Consider the following 16751-nt stretch of genomic DNA (forward strand, 5'->3'; position numbering starts at 1 on the left):
TCAACATAGATAGAACACAAGCAAGCTTTAATGATACTGGCAATTATTGAAAATGTGGAACTCAGCACCTTTGCTTGGTGCACCTCAGAGAACTTTCCCCTGATCATTTTTCCTTAGACTAATGTCTTCAAGTTAATCAAGTTAACCAAGTTATCCATATCATAATTCAGCTATGAAAACTGTGAAAAACACCTCATCACACCGGACTGCATCAATAATTTTGTGAATGGGAACATCCCGACAGTTTCATCGCCACTTATTTTGTAATAATAAGTTAATCGTCAAGAACTATTCGTCCGGCAGTCAAAGAAAACTCTTCCGCAAAATTGAGATATAATTACCGAAGTAAGATTCTGTCTCACTGGCGACAATCATTAATGAATTGATCAAGCCAAATTTTTCATCACAAGTTTATGAGTATTACACGTTTGCAAGGAAATGAGACCACAGTGAAAGATTGATCATGCCGGAACGCAGTGCCAGTCCATCTACAGTCTTGACCATTTCGGTTTTGATGTGTTCAAATCTAATTGACAAGAAAATGTTGATAGACTGTTCAGGATATGACCTCATATTCCCGTTAAGCCTTGCTGGCAATGTTTTTACTGGTATAATAAGTTGTATGGAAAACTGTTTACTGTAAATTGTGTCAGGGAAGGTTATTCCACATGGGAAGTCTTACTGTTAGCCACTGTTTCCTGAGCTTTTGAAAATATCACACATGAATATTTTAGAATTGTCACATGCTGAAGTTGCTCAAAAGACTGATAAACGGTAGGGGAAAAGCCAATTCAGAAGTTTTAGACAATATTACTTTTCTGAGATCTTGTGTCGGTCTTAGTGAGATGAATGTATTACCCTGGAGAGAAAATTGGCTTCTCACATCTGAGCTTTAGATTTGTTAGTTGATTTATGAAACGGATCTTATGGATCAGCATTGGAATACAATGGAGTCAGTCTTTTAGGTTTGACTTGAGCTGAGGCATTGCTTAATGATGTGGAAAAACTGTAAATAATCAATATATCTGATCGGCCTTTGGTGAAAAACCTTTACTATGTATTTTTTTTAGTTTTTGAAAAAAGGAATGGCCTTCCATGTTGTAATATTGTTTGATGTGATCAGCTTTACATGACTACTTTAAAAAACAACAAATTTGTGAAAAATACTTTTCACTGTAGACTTAATTATTTCTCTTTCCCTAAATATTCTGAGGGATTTTTAGTCAAAATGATATTAACCAATCACAGTGCATTTAACAGATTTTTCTGTTCAGTTTTTGTAGTTGGTACCATTTTAGCCTTTGTGACAACTGCTGATGTTTAACGATGTGATCCCATTTTATAACCATGAAATAGATTAACTATTCAGTACTAGTTCATGTGTTCTTTTCTACAGAATCAGCATCTAAATAATCCACTTCTCTCATACTTGTGAAACTCAGTATGTTGTGGATTGCAGTGGCAGACATATGGAGAAGTCCATATTCTGGTCTTGCTAAGAAGTCATAGCATGGAATTCTTTCAAAATGGCCACTATTTGGTAGAAAGACCAGGTTAGGCAAGGAACCCAATTAATCCCTACCTGCTTGACCCCATTAGTCTTTAGATGCCATCATACATTGGTCAGTTAGTTACTGAGAAGAAACAATATCCCTTCCTTTCATGGCTCGTCAGATAATGAAGATCATTCTCAGTCACCATTTCCAGGAAGGGGTCAATATGTGAAGATCATTGTCTGTGACCCTTCTCCACTGGGTGCAGTAAGTGAAGATAATTCTCAGTGACACCTCCTCACTTGGAGTAGTCTGTGAAGATCATTCCCAGTCACTCCTTCCAGGATGGCTTTAATAGGTGAAGATCATTCTCCGTGACCCCTCCTCAGTAGGGTCAGTATGTAAAGATCATTCACAGGTAAAAATGTCTTGAAGAATGAACATTTGTATCCAGGTAGCTTTTAGTCTAACTAAAATTGTTTGAAGAGTAACAGGTGAAATTGAGATTAATAACTGTTAACATGTCACCACCATCCAACATAAACCACACACTTCCTCATCCCATTTTTTCTCCTTGCTTTTGTTTTACAATGGGTATTCTGATAACCTTTCAAATCAACAAAACTCGGCATGGAAAGACATTCTTGTACTGGAGATATACCTCACTCTCTTTCCGTCCAGCTGTTGTTCTCGATCCAACCTTTGAGACTGGCTGCACAACGGGATGTGCTGCGTTTATTTGTTCTGCGCTAGTGTACAAGGTTTCTTTATATTCTCTGTCACTCAGTGCTTTGTATTAAGCATAATGGTGACTGCCAATATGTCAGCTGGCTTTGTAGAATACAGACATGAAGTTTTCTTCTTGTTTACACAAGGGCTGGGTTGTATGCTGTTATAGATACATGTGCCTTTCATGTTTATGTCATGTCTTCATTGTAATATGTGGTCTTTCGATGGCAGAAGAGAAAAAAGTTGTTATGTAAGCTAAGACTTGTATTGATTGATATTCTTGATAATTTATTATTTCGACATTTTGCATGTTCTTTTGAGGACTTTATTGTTTAGATATCAGCAGGCATACTGTGTACTGTTAACGAACTATGAAATAACACTGTACTTTGATCCCGTCATTCATTGTTTGATGTTGATATAGAATAATAATGGTGTGCACTCCGAAACAGTGTTAGCAGTCTCTACAGGGCAGGTTATTTGCGTGACCTCTTGACCTTGTACCAACCGACCAGATCATTAGCATGTGCAGATCAGTCCTAATTAATTCAGTTTTTAACACTGAAACGATTTTGTCACTGCTGCAAACGTAACGCGTTATATTTGACATTACACTTCTTACATATAGTACAGCCCCTGGAACATTTAGTCCCACCCTGGATTCGAACATTCAGAACCAGGCACCTAACTACCAACACATGAAGTTAGCCATCTAACCCACTCAGCCACCACAGCTTCCACTTGTGGAGAGGAACACATTAAACAATCTGCTGGACATGTTCCGTACACAGTGATGACAACCAAAAATGGGTTGTTACTGCTACATCTATTATTATATTCTAATTTTTCGTGCTAAATACTGAAAGACAAGTTAATACTAGGGATCTTCAGAGATCTATTTGTTTGCAACAGGTGCACAGTTTCCCTGAGCATGTGTAGCACATACATTTGTCATGACAACATGACCTCAGACTGAAATGTAATGATTCATTCATCAAGCGAGCATTCACTATTTGAATGAGAAGCCTGTTTAGAAGGTTACCTGTGTACCTTGCAATTTTGTTTTGCCTGCTGGGTAGTTTGCTAGAGTTAAGAGTTGATCTGTTACAGGGTCCAAAAGTCCTCAGATGTAAATTACTTTGTTTCATCCTAACTAATTGCAACTAAACCACAATTCGGTAAAATTATTGGCCACAAAACACTTAAAGCAATACAGCTGTACAAAACTATGGTGCAGCAAGGGAATTCATATTAGCCCAGGGATCGGTTTGTGGAATGTTGCCCTGGTCCTTAGAAAATATATCATTCTTAGATCAGATGACCCATGTTTGTGTTGAACACTGTCCCATGAGTACAATGTACTCTGTACTGTAGCATGTCTCATTCCTGTGTTGTAGCAACCACCTGAACTCAAAATGTGTCTTCTCTACTCCAAATTTAAAACTCTTCTCAAGTCATTTTCATAAGGCTTATATGTCAAGAATGTGTGATACAGGAATAGAATATGTGACAGTAGTACATTGTGTGATGTAGTAACAGAATGTGTGAAAGTAGTACATTGCGTGATGTAGTAATAGAATGTTTGACAGTAGTACATTATGTGTGATGTAAGAGAAGAATGTGTGACAGTAGTACATTGTGTGATGTAGTAATAGAATGTGTGACAGCAGTACATTGTGTGATGTAGTAATAGAATGTGTGACAGTAGTACATTGTGTGATGTGGGAATAGAATGTGTGACAGTAGTACATTGTGTGATGTGGGAATAGAATGTGTGACAGCAGTACATTGTGTGATGTAGGAATAGAATGTGTGACAGTAGTACATTGTGTGATGTGGGAATAGAATGTGTGACAATAGTACATTGTCAGTGACGTAGGAATAGAATGTGTGACAGTAGTACATTGTGTGATGTGGGAATAGAATGTGTGACAGTAGTACATTGTGTGATGTGGGAATAGAATGTGTGACAGTAGTTATATAACATTGTGTGATGTGGGAATAGATTGTGTGACAGTAGTACATTGTGTGATGTGGGAATAGAATGTGACAGTAGTACATTGTATGATGTAGTAATAGAATGTGTGACAGTAAGACATTGTGTGATGTAGGAGAAGAATGTGTGACAGTAGTACATTGTGTGATGTAGGAATCGTATGTGTGACAGTAGTACATTGTGTGATTTGGGAATAGAATGTGTGACACTAATACATTGTCAGTGACGTAGGAATAGAATGTGTGACAGTAGTACATTGTGTGGTGTAGGAATAGCATGTGTGACAAAATGAATAGAATCTGAAAAATGATATAAATATGATGAAACAGTGTAGATACCATTTTTGCACTAGTTGCTTCTCAATGAGACATTGTTCTGTAATATTTTGCAGTAATAGTGTGTGATTAATTATGTGTAATTTGATGTGGCGTAAGTTTGAAAAGACATTTGTAACTTATTTTTGTTGAAGGCAGTGTTGTTTGGTTGAAGCAGAAGGTCATAAAAATACAAATACCGTGATGCAACCAATAACGTTCTTGTGACCTTTAACAAAAGTGTTTTGGTGTCACTTTGTGTTTGTATTAACAGAACAAATGGTGATGGTATAATGTTTCTGATGGTAAATTTCCTTTCTTTCCTAGTAAAATAGGCAGAATTCCTTCATCATCAGTCAATTCTCAATGCTTGAAGAATCAAAATACCCCATGCTACCATTATGAACCTGTTAATCATCTTAATCAAGTTTGCTTTGACTTTATAAAAGCAATTATGTAAAGTTTACATTTTGTTAAAATGTTTATTCTCATCTGTCAGAGGCTTTACAGAATTTTAAGGATAGATGTTCTTGCTCAAAGTGTCAGCAAATTACTCACATGAACCTTTTGAAAAGTACAAGCAATATTTAAGCATTTCCATGTTGAACATGGCTGTGGTATATTGTTTTCACTTCTTCAAAAAGTTGTTTTGTTCTTTTCTTCATGGATGTTGGTGCGAAGGAAATCTCTAAAACAATTTAAAAAATTTTAAGGTCTTAAATAAGCTTTTTAGCTCTGGCGAGTGATTACACTTGCACAAGAATTTAAGTTCAGAATTTATAGTTAAAATGATAATTATTTAAAGATTGTGAATGGAAAAAAACACATTGTCCCTCTAACAGACTGACATTCATACTGTTTTGTCTCTTATCCAGACTTGCCTATTTAAAGGATAAATTACTATACATGCCTTTTCTGTGCATTCAGTATATACCGTCTTGGAGCAAGGCTTGTTAATTACAGTCATGGCAACTTGTTTTATTCTTCTAATGATGATCGGCTTATCTTCTAAGTCAATGTCCAACAATGAAAATGACACCATGCATAATTCCCTTTTAGACACAATCTAGTGTTTACCTTGTAAGATTGGAAGGAGTTATATTTTACATGGTCTGTCTGAGATAGGGCATGCACCTTCTCATCGGGAACCATAAAAGAACATCATATCTCATTCCTTTCATCAGCTTCCTACCGGACCTTGTCAGTATCACGTTATGTTTCAGCAATCATTCATTATGATGATTATCTATGCATACTTCTTTCTTCTCTCCCGTCTCACACTTGCTTTGTCAGTTGGAAGAAATTAACCTGAAAACACAGTTGTCTTATCTTTTTCTTCCGAAAGTGTGTGTTGAATGTTAACCAACCAGGATAGGAGTTTGCTTCTTGTCTGGAGTCTTGTTCACAGTTGGAGAAGTTCAATTAAAATATTTGTTAGTATTTTGTACTCGGGGGCTGTTATGATGCTTGTCCTGTCACTGAGGACAACGCCTGTTTTTAAGGGATATCCTCCTATAGTTGCCATTGACACAAGTCCTCAGTCACTAAACCACCCCCGTCCTCGGTCATGAATCTGTCCTGCTCTTTACTCGTTAATCCACCCTTATTCTCTGTCACTGACCTATCCTAGTCCTCAATAATTGGGCCCACCCCAGTCCTCAGTCACTAACCGATTCCAGTCCTCAGTCATTAACCCACCTATGTCTTCTGTCATTAATCCATCCCCATCCTCAGTCATTAACCCACCACTGTCTTCAGTCATTAACCCATCCATTTCCCCAGTTGTTAACCCATCCATGGCCTCAGTCATTAACCCATCCATGGCCTCAGTCATTAACCCATCCATGGCCTCAGTCATTAACCCATCCCTGTCCTCAGTCATTAACCCATCCCTGTCTTCCACCATTAAGCCATCCCTGTCCTATCATTAACCTGTCCTTGTCCTTTGCTACCAATGCGATATTCAGAATGCTTTCTCACTCATAATGATTTGGAAATATTAGTAATATTTTCTGTTATTTTTCATTTCAGGATTACCGGGATGAGAAGGGGGTTCTTAGCAGTCCAACCAGGAAGCGAGGATGTACAGACATGCTGGCTCTCTTCGTCTTCTTCCTCTTCTGGGCTGGAATGGTAGGTGTCTTGACTTATAATGCAAAGTTGATGCGATCTGGAAGAGGCTCTAAGTAAGCTGCTTCTTGATGTAAGCAGGGAGATGTCTACAGACATACTTATGGGGTTTTACAAAACTGGGATCAGAAGTGGAGAGATGACTACAGACATATTCATGGGGTTTTACAAAACTGGAATCCACTTTGGGACAGTGTACAGACATATTCACAGGGGATCACTGCTGGTCACTGAGACAGGATCTCAGGGTATTTGTAACAAGCAATTTGAAAAGAAATTTGCAAGTTTGGGGTCTGATTTTTCTTAAGATCATTTGTGTGCCAGGACTTACAGAAGATTGCCATGTGGCACAAATATTGAGCAGCATAAAGTGCAGCATAAAACAAAAGTCACTCACCTTTAGCATGGAAATATCTTCCAACTGTTCACTTTTTATCAGGAACCTAATCATAATACTAATATTTAAAGTGTCCAGGAATTGGAATATTGGTATGTTCCTGATTTAAAATGCTGACAGAAAAAAACATTTGGTTTGTCATGTAACCGATTTCCTGAAAACAGAATGGCTAATGGGCCGTACATACCATTATCCACTTGTTCTCCTGCCTGAGACTCAGTTATTTGTAAAGTATGAAGGTAACATTGCTGGACAATAATCACTCTCTAATGATGTACTCAAACCTGTAGATGTGTATGTAGTGTGTCTGTAGTATGCAGTGGATTCTGGTGTATGATCAAAGTGGTACGGTATGCTTCCTATCTCAGTCTGAGTTTCTCAGGGGATTCCAGGTCGGAACTGGTCCTTAGTGGCGTATGCTTGTTGTATATTTGTATCAGGTGGTCAGACCTGGTTGACTGGGTGTCCTTTGTGAGGGAATGGATTAGATCTGTAAACATCAATCACTGGATTGTCTGGTACTGATTTTGTTATTTATTATTTACAGACTACAGTCTTATAACTGGAATACAGTCCACACACGCAATCCAGAACATGACGTTAAACTTAAGTTCAACTCACCGAACAAATTGAACCAAGACTTGTTTAAACTTTGTACTTTAAGTGAATACATATGCAGACTTAATCTCATTGCTATATGGCTGAAACAGTGCTGATATGACATAAAACCTAACCTCACCTCACCTCACCTCACCTCACCTCACCTCACCTCACCTCACCTCACCCCACCCCACCCCACCCCACCCCACCCCACCCCACCCCACCTCACCTCACCTCACCTCACCTCACCTCACCTCACCTCACCCCACTGCCAATTAATGCAGAACATCCAATATAACATTCAAGGATTCACATTAGCTATGGACTAGCACAGATGAACATCCAGAACAGCTGTTATACTAAACTTTGTCCATGGTGTTTGATAGTAAAACACTGATCATGATTATCTGCCTTTAAAATGCTGATTATGGATTCTATGGATGGACAAATGTGATAATGTCCCAGCAATTACAGCTCCTAAACCAGTGCTGTGATAGATGCAGTTCTGTACAGTTGTCTACCACCATTCTACATCCTGTCTTGCTAATCAGACATATCATGTTTTCCTGGTGAAGGTCCAATTTTCTCATGGCCCGATATTTATTATTCTTTTCCTTAAAAATGGTGAAAAACAGACACCGTTAGTGGCTATCAGAACCACAATTAGATCCAGTGATTGCCACATTCTGGAACATGCCACGTGACCCTGGCTAGCTGTTAGTTTCAAGTCCTCGGACTACACTGTTTTTCAAGTGATAATTTTTGCATCTGTTCTGTTGTTTTTCATGTCGTTACTAGCTTCTGTAGCTGTGATGCCAAGGACGTCACAAATTCTGGATCAGTTTAGCAAAAAACGTTAGACAGCATGTGGTTGTTTTTCAGTTGCATTCTTGCCTTGATTGGCTCATTCTGGTGATGTTTCTTATGATACTTGTTGTCGTTGCACTTGGTCCTGTCCTTGCTTGTCTTGTCATGGAACCGACAGCCAGATGTTACTTTCCTGAAACCAGTTTGGCTTCATACCATTTTCATGATTGTACAGATAAATATTTGTGTGATTAGGTGTCCATGTATTTCTATCATACATTTTTCATGGAATTACTTTTTTAAAATGATAACTTTCAGTCAAAACAGTTGTGACATATGGATATTAAACAGCAGAAACCGATTTTGTTGGCGATTCTTTTTGAGTGAAGGCACATTAATGTTTCCATCTCTGTCAATTAGTCCTGAGCAGTATTTACCATAAACTGGTTCAGCTGAGCTAATGTGAAAATTATTATGATTTCTGAATATAGAAAGCTCAAACATCAAATGCATCTGTAAATGTATGTTTGACTGGCTGTTCTTCAGTGTTTATATTTCTGCTTCTATGTCATGAAGTTCAAAACAGTTGTTTCTGAGTATTACTCTGAAGGTTTACAAACAGCAAATGATTTGAAGAATCATTAAGAACTCACAAACCAATCAGCTGTAATATGCTTGACTGACAAGGTGCTCAAAGCATCATGTCAATTTAAGTTTGAAACAAATGATTTCATTCCATGAAAGTTTGAGTATTTTTTATGGCAGTTTCATGTTAAGACTTAAGCAGTGTTGCACATATAATGACCAACTGTGTCGACATCAGAAGCTGCGGAAATGTTAAATATATTTTCAAAAACAATATTAAGGTTTCAGTGTTGTTTACAAACATAAATCCTTATTCTATGCTAGTTCTACCTCTGCTGTGACATGTAATCCCAACAACTGATTTGTTTGTAGGCAGTTTAGAATAAGTAACTTGAACACTTGTCAATTTCAACCATCCAAATGTACGTCTTCCTTAAGATTTAAAAAAGATTCAGCCATGATTGATGAACACCAAAATGATTGAAACTAGCATTTTCTTCAAATATGTCATCAGTTATGAACATTTTCAACTTGGATGTTTCATTGGAACGTTTAGAATGTATGTTTTAATTAAGGTTGGTCTTTGTCACAAGTGGAAGGTTCATCACTGTTTATGTTCAGATGTTAAAAATATATTCAGATTTCAGAAGAGGCTTATTCCTTTTTATCCAGTTGAGTTATTTTTTATCCAGTTGAGTTCATTCAAAATGTACATCTGAAATGAAAATTACAGTCGAAATGGAGTCAAGAACGATGCTCCGTGTCAGAACAGAGACGAGTTATCTTTCCAAATTATTCTTGACTTTAGCTGAGAAAATATGGCCTTATATAACATTTTTTCACTCATTTCTGTATGAAGCTTGTGGGTTGGTACATTTATGCCATGATGCCAATTTCTGTGGAGGAAGACTTTCATAGCATCATTTCTACATCTGATAGCCCTTCTTAAGTTTTTCTCATTGGTGTTTGAGACAAACTGAAAATGGTCCTTTTGAAACAATTTCCCCTCATTTTGATGTATGTAACTTGTTAGTTGGTACATTTTTGCCCTGATGCCAATTTCTGTGGAGGGAGACTTTCATAGCCTGGTCTTCACATTCCATGGCTCTTAGTTCTCCATATTTCCATGATGAAGTATCACTGCTACTGACAACTCCATCTTACTGACACCAACATTTGCATTCGGTGCCTTCAGGGTGAGAGAGTTATCAGTACAAGTACGGCTTCAGTTTATGCAGGTGGTGTTCAAAGACAAAGGGATTTGTTTCTATTTCCTTCCTCCTTGTGTTGTCGTGTTGCCAAAGTGATCCTAAGGCTATCAATAAATTGCATAAAGATGAAGCTCTAAAAATATGTTTTATTTGTTGTGGTTCAGTTTTTCATCTTTGTGCTAAACAATGCTTTTCGTCATAATCATATAAGAATAGTTGGATGGTAGTTAACCTTAGGTACTTTTAACTGAAGGAAATAAATCACAAAGACGGAGTATGAACTTCAAATTGTAGACGTAAATTCATTACTTATGAAACTAATGACTAAATCTTTCAAAACGGCGTAACAAATACATTAGGCAGTAATGACTGCTGATGCCATTATATACTGTCAAGTAATTGTATTATTAGATGAATATGTCATGAGGTAGTTATTAATGGTTTCCAGCTCTTTAAGAAATGTTCCAATTAGTATGACTTGTCTAAAGTTTGGTAAATAGCATTTATTCATGTTTGAAACCTGAAGACTGTATTTTCAATTTACATTTATTGCATCATTTTGAAGTGGGATTAACTCTTTAGATATCCTTTGTAGATTCGAGTGTTTGATTTGAGAGACAGGGAAACAGTCCGTGCAAGAACACCCGAGTTAGGGTCATCAGGATGTATAGCAATTCCCTTTGATGCATGTTTCATGAAGGGAAGTACGTTACGGTTTTGACTGCATGAAACTCTAAATTACCATGGCGATGAGGCTGATACACCTGAGCCGCCAGATTGGTAATTATTGATGAGGTGACGCCTTGTTTAATGTCATAAGTCACCTCCCAGGTCGGATAATGAGACTGTTGTTACCCCATGCTTTACAGTCTTCAAATCAATGGAGTCATGTGTATTTCTAAATTTGTATTAATTCAGCCTTTCAGCTTTATCGTAGTTGAAAATCTAATCTTACTGAAATATAGCACACGGTTTTAGTTGTGTTTATTTTTCTTTTGTTTGTTGTTTTTGTTTGCGTGGGGCAAGATGAGGGGGGGTCCCTTGAGCTTGCATGATGTGTATGGTTGTGGTTCTAATCCACAATTTGTCCTGCTCGGTTTGTTTGTGCCATAAATAACATTTGTAGTGTCACAAAGTGTTAGTGTCTATAACCTACAGGGACGGTGGGGTAGCTTAATGGTGTAAGCTTTCACCATCATGCCAAATGGTGGGTACATTTCCCACATGGGTACAGTGTGTGAAGCCCATTTCTTGTGTCCCATGCCATGATGCCACTAGAATATTGATAAAAGCGATGTAAAACTCACTCACTATTATCTGCGTCACTTGCTGTTTTTATCCTGCATCAAGTTCATGATTAATGATATATTGGAACAGTTGTCCTGATGAAGTATGATTGTATCACAGTTGATAGAACTACACGCCATCATTACAGCATTACAACCTACACCTTTTGACAATGACTTCATTTTGACTTTAGTGTCATGACCAAGCACTCTGTACCTGTGTTAGTGAGTTTGGTTTTATGCCACACAGAGCAATATTCTGGCTGTTTGGCAGATCTGGTGTGAGGGACAATTAAAGTGCACATTATTATTAGAGCTTATTCTTCCTAGCCAAACTTGAGGGTAGCTCTGAGTAATAAGTCAATGAATGTCATTTTGACATTGTTACAATAGGTGAGACCATATGTACTAAATGAGGTGTGCACTTGAAAAGGACAGCTTGTTCTTTTATGTATATCATCTAGGAATAGTGATTTAAACATACAATCAAGTCTAATTGCACCCATATTGTGCACTAGTTCATATCAATCAGTAATTGTGATAATTCCCTATGACTTTTATCCTTAAATCTTATATTCATTTAATATTTCATGTATAAATAAACATGTCAAAGGTTACAAAAGGTGAACACAAATGTTAGTATGAAATCTCAATGACACCTAGCCAGACAGTGGCGTTACCTAGCATATTGATTCAGTCTGATGGGTAAATTGAGTCCATTAACAATTAAAGGCTTGAAATTGACATGCTTAGTCCATGTACTTTGATCTGGGCCATGGGAGTTGTCTATTTCAAAACACCTAGTAGTTTTCATTACGAGTCCGAGGTTACCCATCTGACAGCACTGGAGAAGAGAAGGGTTCTGCCTCTTGATCTTTCGTCTCAAGCTGGGAATAGAAACTCAGGCTATTTTGTGCTGGTAGATATTGTCTGGGACGCTGTAGCTTTTACAAAACTGAAATGTTCGTGTCATGGTTCAAATAAGAATCTTGGAGTCCATGTGGTGAATGTTGTGAATTTATATCGTCTTTTTAAAAGATGGTACTTGTTATTACCCTGGCTGGGGGTCGTTCTCTAAAGGAATTGTGTTAAGCATAAGTAGCATGTAGACTGCTGCATTGTAACTCAATGGGGTCTGTTTCACACATGCATGTGTGCATGCACACACCCTCCCACTATAACAGTGACACATACTGACACTCTCTCACATTCACACATGTGAAGCCTATTTCTGTGTCCACCATAATGATATTGCAGGAATATTGCTAGAGGCAGCATCAAACCAAACTCACTTACTCGCTCACTCACTCACTCAAGAAAGAAAGAGAGCGACCGAGAAACACTCCCTCATACACACAACACCCAGTAGCAGGACACTCACACATAATGCATATTCACTCAGACTCACACCAGTGTGCAAATATGATGATATTCAAGTGACATTGTCTTGAATACAGTGTCACCTCTCCTTTTATGGAGGTACTGGGTCTTAGCAAACTAGAGACAGAACAACACAAAGTACAGCTTGTCTACAGTAAACTCCGCAATATGTACCCTATGAGTTCTGCAGACTGCCAGAAATATTTGGTGTGTCCCAGAACTAACATGGGTGTCCTAAGGTGACCAGTCTAATGTCATCTGTGTCTACACATACAACAACGATGTGTGGCATACTGGACTACCAAGACTTTAGTGACATCGAACAAAGAAACTTTTCTTGGTTACATCTTCTTAATCTTTTTTTTTAACTCTTAAAAATCTCAATGTCAAATAGCATCTTCTAAACTGCCAATCAAGCATTTAAATGACATCATCATGTGCTCATAAAGGTGTGATTTCCATGTTCAAAGTAAAAAGTTATTAGTTATGTCATTAAGATGGAATGTAGGTAATGTGATCATATAGTATCAAACCTACACTAACAACTAGTTGCCGAAATGAACATATTTTACAGAAAAGAAATTTTCAAAGTAAAACCATGAAAAATAATGAAAAGAAGCCGTTAGACTTTCTTCATTTTCAGAGGTACTGGAAATCTAAACTTGCCCCATTTTTTACACTTCCTTCACTTTCCTTCTTGGATATATTTGCTTCAGTGTCTGTAGGACAGACTATATCAAACCCTGAGTCAGTTCTTAATGAACACTGGCCAATAGCCTACCCTCCGAAAAAAAGAACATAAAAATTCAGTCGTACTCCAAACACCAGTGTGACCTCTTTCAGTGTAATCCCAAGCAGTTCTGCAAAAGTCCTAAATTTTCCAATTTCCATAAATTGAATTGCTTCCCGAACTCCTTTGAGCAAATTTATGTTACTAACTAACTTACGTATCTCAAAGCCCTGTAACAGCAACATATAAACCTATGCTTTTTTGGTCAATTACAAAAGGATTTAGTAAATGCAGTCCTATTACAGATATTCCTGGAAACAAGCTTCCATTGATCTTCGTGTCCGACCTGTCTTAGGCTTGACAAACTCATTCACTTAAGAATTGGTGGATGTGAGGGGAGATATAAATGTTTAATTGCGGTCTGTCTTGGAGACCTTGGTGCCGAGTTTGTCCTGAACCAATTCCAGAATGCAATATGGTATCAGCACTAATCAAATCGAGATAGTTGTTTTGTAACAGCAGGGTAGGATCTCCACAAATCAAATCCAAATTGTCTTTGTGTAATTTCTACCTACACTCAATCCACTCCGTCCTCCATTAACACCTTTAAACTTTTAAGATCCTAATTCAATGCTTTCTGTTTTTATTGCAGATTTTCATTGCGGCTTTCTCAATAACAAAGGGTGACGCCTTCCGCCTGGCCTACGGCTACGACAGTTATGGGAATACATGCGACGAAGACAACAGAGACAAGGCCATTCCCAATATTAAACATTCGGGACTTAACTTGAAGGGAAAATCGTAAGTAGAATGATTTGTGTAAATGCAGAAGTCTCATGAGAAATTACTTGGCAAGGTGTTAAGTTGTTTAAAACCTTTCAGAAAATCAAAACAAATTTGATGTTGTACAGGTGGCAGTCTGCAAATGGTTTTCTGTCACCTGCCACCTCACACAAACAACTTCTGGTCTTTATTCAGTCATGTAAGATGAAGATTCAGAAAACTTGTTGAAGTCAAAGTCACTTTTTACTGATGATACAATGCAGCATTCTAATGATACTAATCAAGCATGATGTGTGAAATGGAGTGAAAACTTTGGATGATGATGACAGTGTCATATATGATTACTAAATGTCAGAATTGAGAGGGCCAATGAAAGAAGTGGAAAAAACACAACTCCAAGCTCCTCGCAGTGTGAGATTGTCTGTAAACACTACTATAGAATGAGGTGTCGGTGTGTGGAGCTTGCTGTGTGTGCAGTGCTATTAGACGAACAACATGTCTTTGACATGAACATACTTTACAAAAAATAAACTGTTCATAATAAACACAAAGTATGATTTAATGAAAGGAGCCCCAAGACTTTTTCCATTTTCAGTGCAACTGTGGAATCGGTGTGGAAATCTAGACTTGTCACATTTTCAAGACTTGCATGGGCTTTCTTGGATATATTTGCTTTAGGGTCTGTATGACAGAGTAACTGCTGGCAGAGACCTCTTTATCAAAGCCATTAGTCTGACCCTACTGACTTTTGTGTATATGTTATGAAGTCTAATATTATCAGGGACTGAAAACACCTAGGGTTTTGAAAATCAGTGCATTATGTCTGGTACTGTTTGCTCACTAAGCACAAAACATCGGTTTTGATATGAAACTATACAGTTTTTAGGGGAAAATGTAGACATGCTTTTTCTGTCAAATCTGACTTACTCTTGTGAACCGAAGAGATAATATTGTCAGAAAGTATTTGAAGGTCATCCTTATTGTTGTGGGTTTACTTTATTCTTCAGCTTCAGAGCAACAGGTCAAAAGGAATTTTTAAAAAATAAAAATGACAGTTTTAGTTAAAGGCTTTGGTTGAGAGAAAACTCATGAACTGGTTATTGTGATGAGCTTGAAATGTTCACAGTCAGAGTCTCCACCTCAAGTCTTCAAAGTGCATGTCTTCATAAACTCACTGCATTGTTTATTGTACAATGCTTGCTGTTAGGAGCTTAGGAAACAGAAAAACAGAAAGGACCAAGTGCACTGATACAAAGACATTGCCAGAGTTACTTCCCTTTTAATTTTTTTTTTAATACTCTTCAAATGAATTTTTGTCCTGAGTGTAATCAGGCAGGTTAATCTGGATATTAAAGAACAAAATCTGAATTGCTCACTAGTATTATAATTTGGGACAGACTGGAGAAACAGTAAAGGCGTGATATGTTTACACAGCTCCTTATTCTATTATGATGTGATGTTGCAGTATAGGTCCTTATGCTCCTGGCAATCACTCTTTTTTGATAGGACAGTGGGGTAGCCTAGTGGTTAACACATTTGTTCGTGACACCCAAGACCCAAGTCCGATTTCCCACATAAGTACTGTGTGAGGCCCATTTCTGGTGTCCCCTGTTGTGATATCGACAACATATTACTAAAAGAGACATAAAACCATCCCCAGTCACTCACTTGCTTGTTGACAGTATTTGGATCTATAAGAAATTGTCATCCTAATAGTATCTTGCCTTTACTGTTACTTACTGATGTTAAAATGCCAGTCAGGTAAAACACAAGATTATGTGGCCCCTTTGTCTACAGCTCAGTCATATACTTTTCTTGTTTTTCTGTGGCAAAAAACCTGTTATAATGAGCTCAAACCCTGGTTCTGTAAGAATCTATAGTGAAAGATGACATCACAATACAATCAAGACTTCCATTAAAGTGTCTTGTCTTTACTGCAGTCATCAGAGTTGATAATTCATAAGTTTGCATATATTGTTCTCTCTTAAAGTTACACTTTTTCGATATCATGTTTTTCTCTTGTAAGAATTGCTCCAAAAATACTATCTCCATTTGCTATATTTGTATAAGCAATGGACATGCGTATTTGAAACATGAAAGTTTGGAAAATGTTTTCGTGTAGTTTTGCCTGGAGCTGAAAGTAAGATCTGTCTCAGTATATGGCGACATAGTGACATTTCTGCTTGTACATAACAGAGTGTTAATGAGGTGATAAGTCAACTGATTCAGTTACTGGAATAGCACCTGTCCAGAGTGAATCTGGTTTCAATCCACTATGTCTCCTGCACACTTAACACCAGAACACGTGTC

General features: G+C 37.5%; 1 protein-coding gene across 1 annotated transcript in view; it reads left to right on the forward strand.

The window, feature by feature from the left end:
* LOC137292149 (choline transporter-like protein 1) overlaps positions 1-16751 on the forward strand; it is a 213897-nt gene that overhangs the window by 169036 nt on the left and 28110 nt on the right. The window contains exons 7-8 of the mRNA XM_067823691.1: positions 6564-6665; positions 14311-14459. Coding sequence (XP_067679792.1) covers positions 6564-6665; positions 14311-14459 — 251 coding nt within the window. The remainder of the gene's footprint in view (positions 1-6563; positions 6666-14310; positions 14460-16751) is intronic.

This window comes from Haliotis asinina, chromosome 7, assembly GCF_037392515.1.
Source record: "Haliotis asinina isolate JCU_RB_2024 chromosome 7, JCU_Hal_asi_v2, whole genome shotgun sequence".
NCBI lineage: Eukaryota > Metazoa > Mollusca > Gastropoda > Lepetellida > Haliotidae > Haliotis > Haliotis asinina.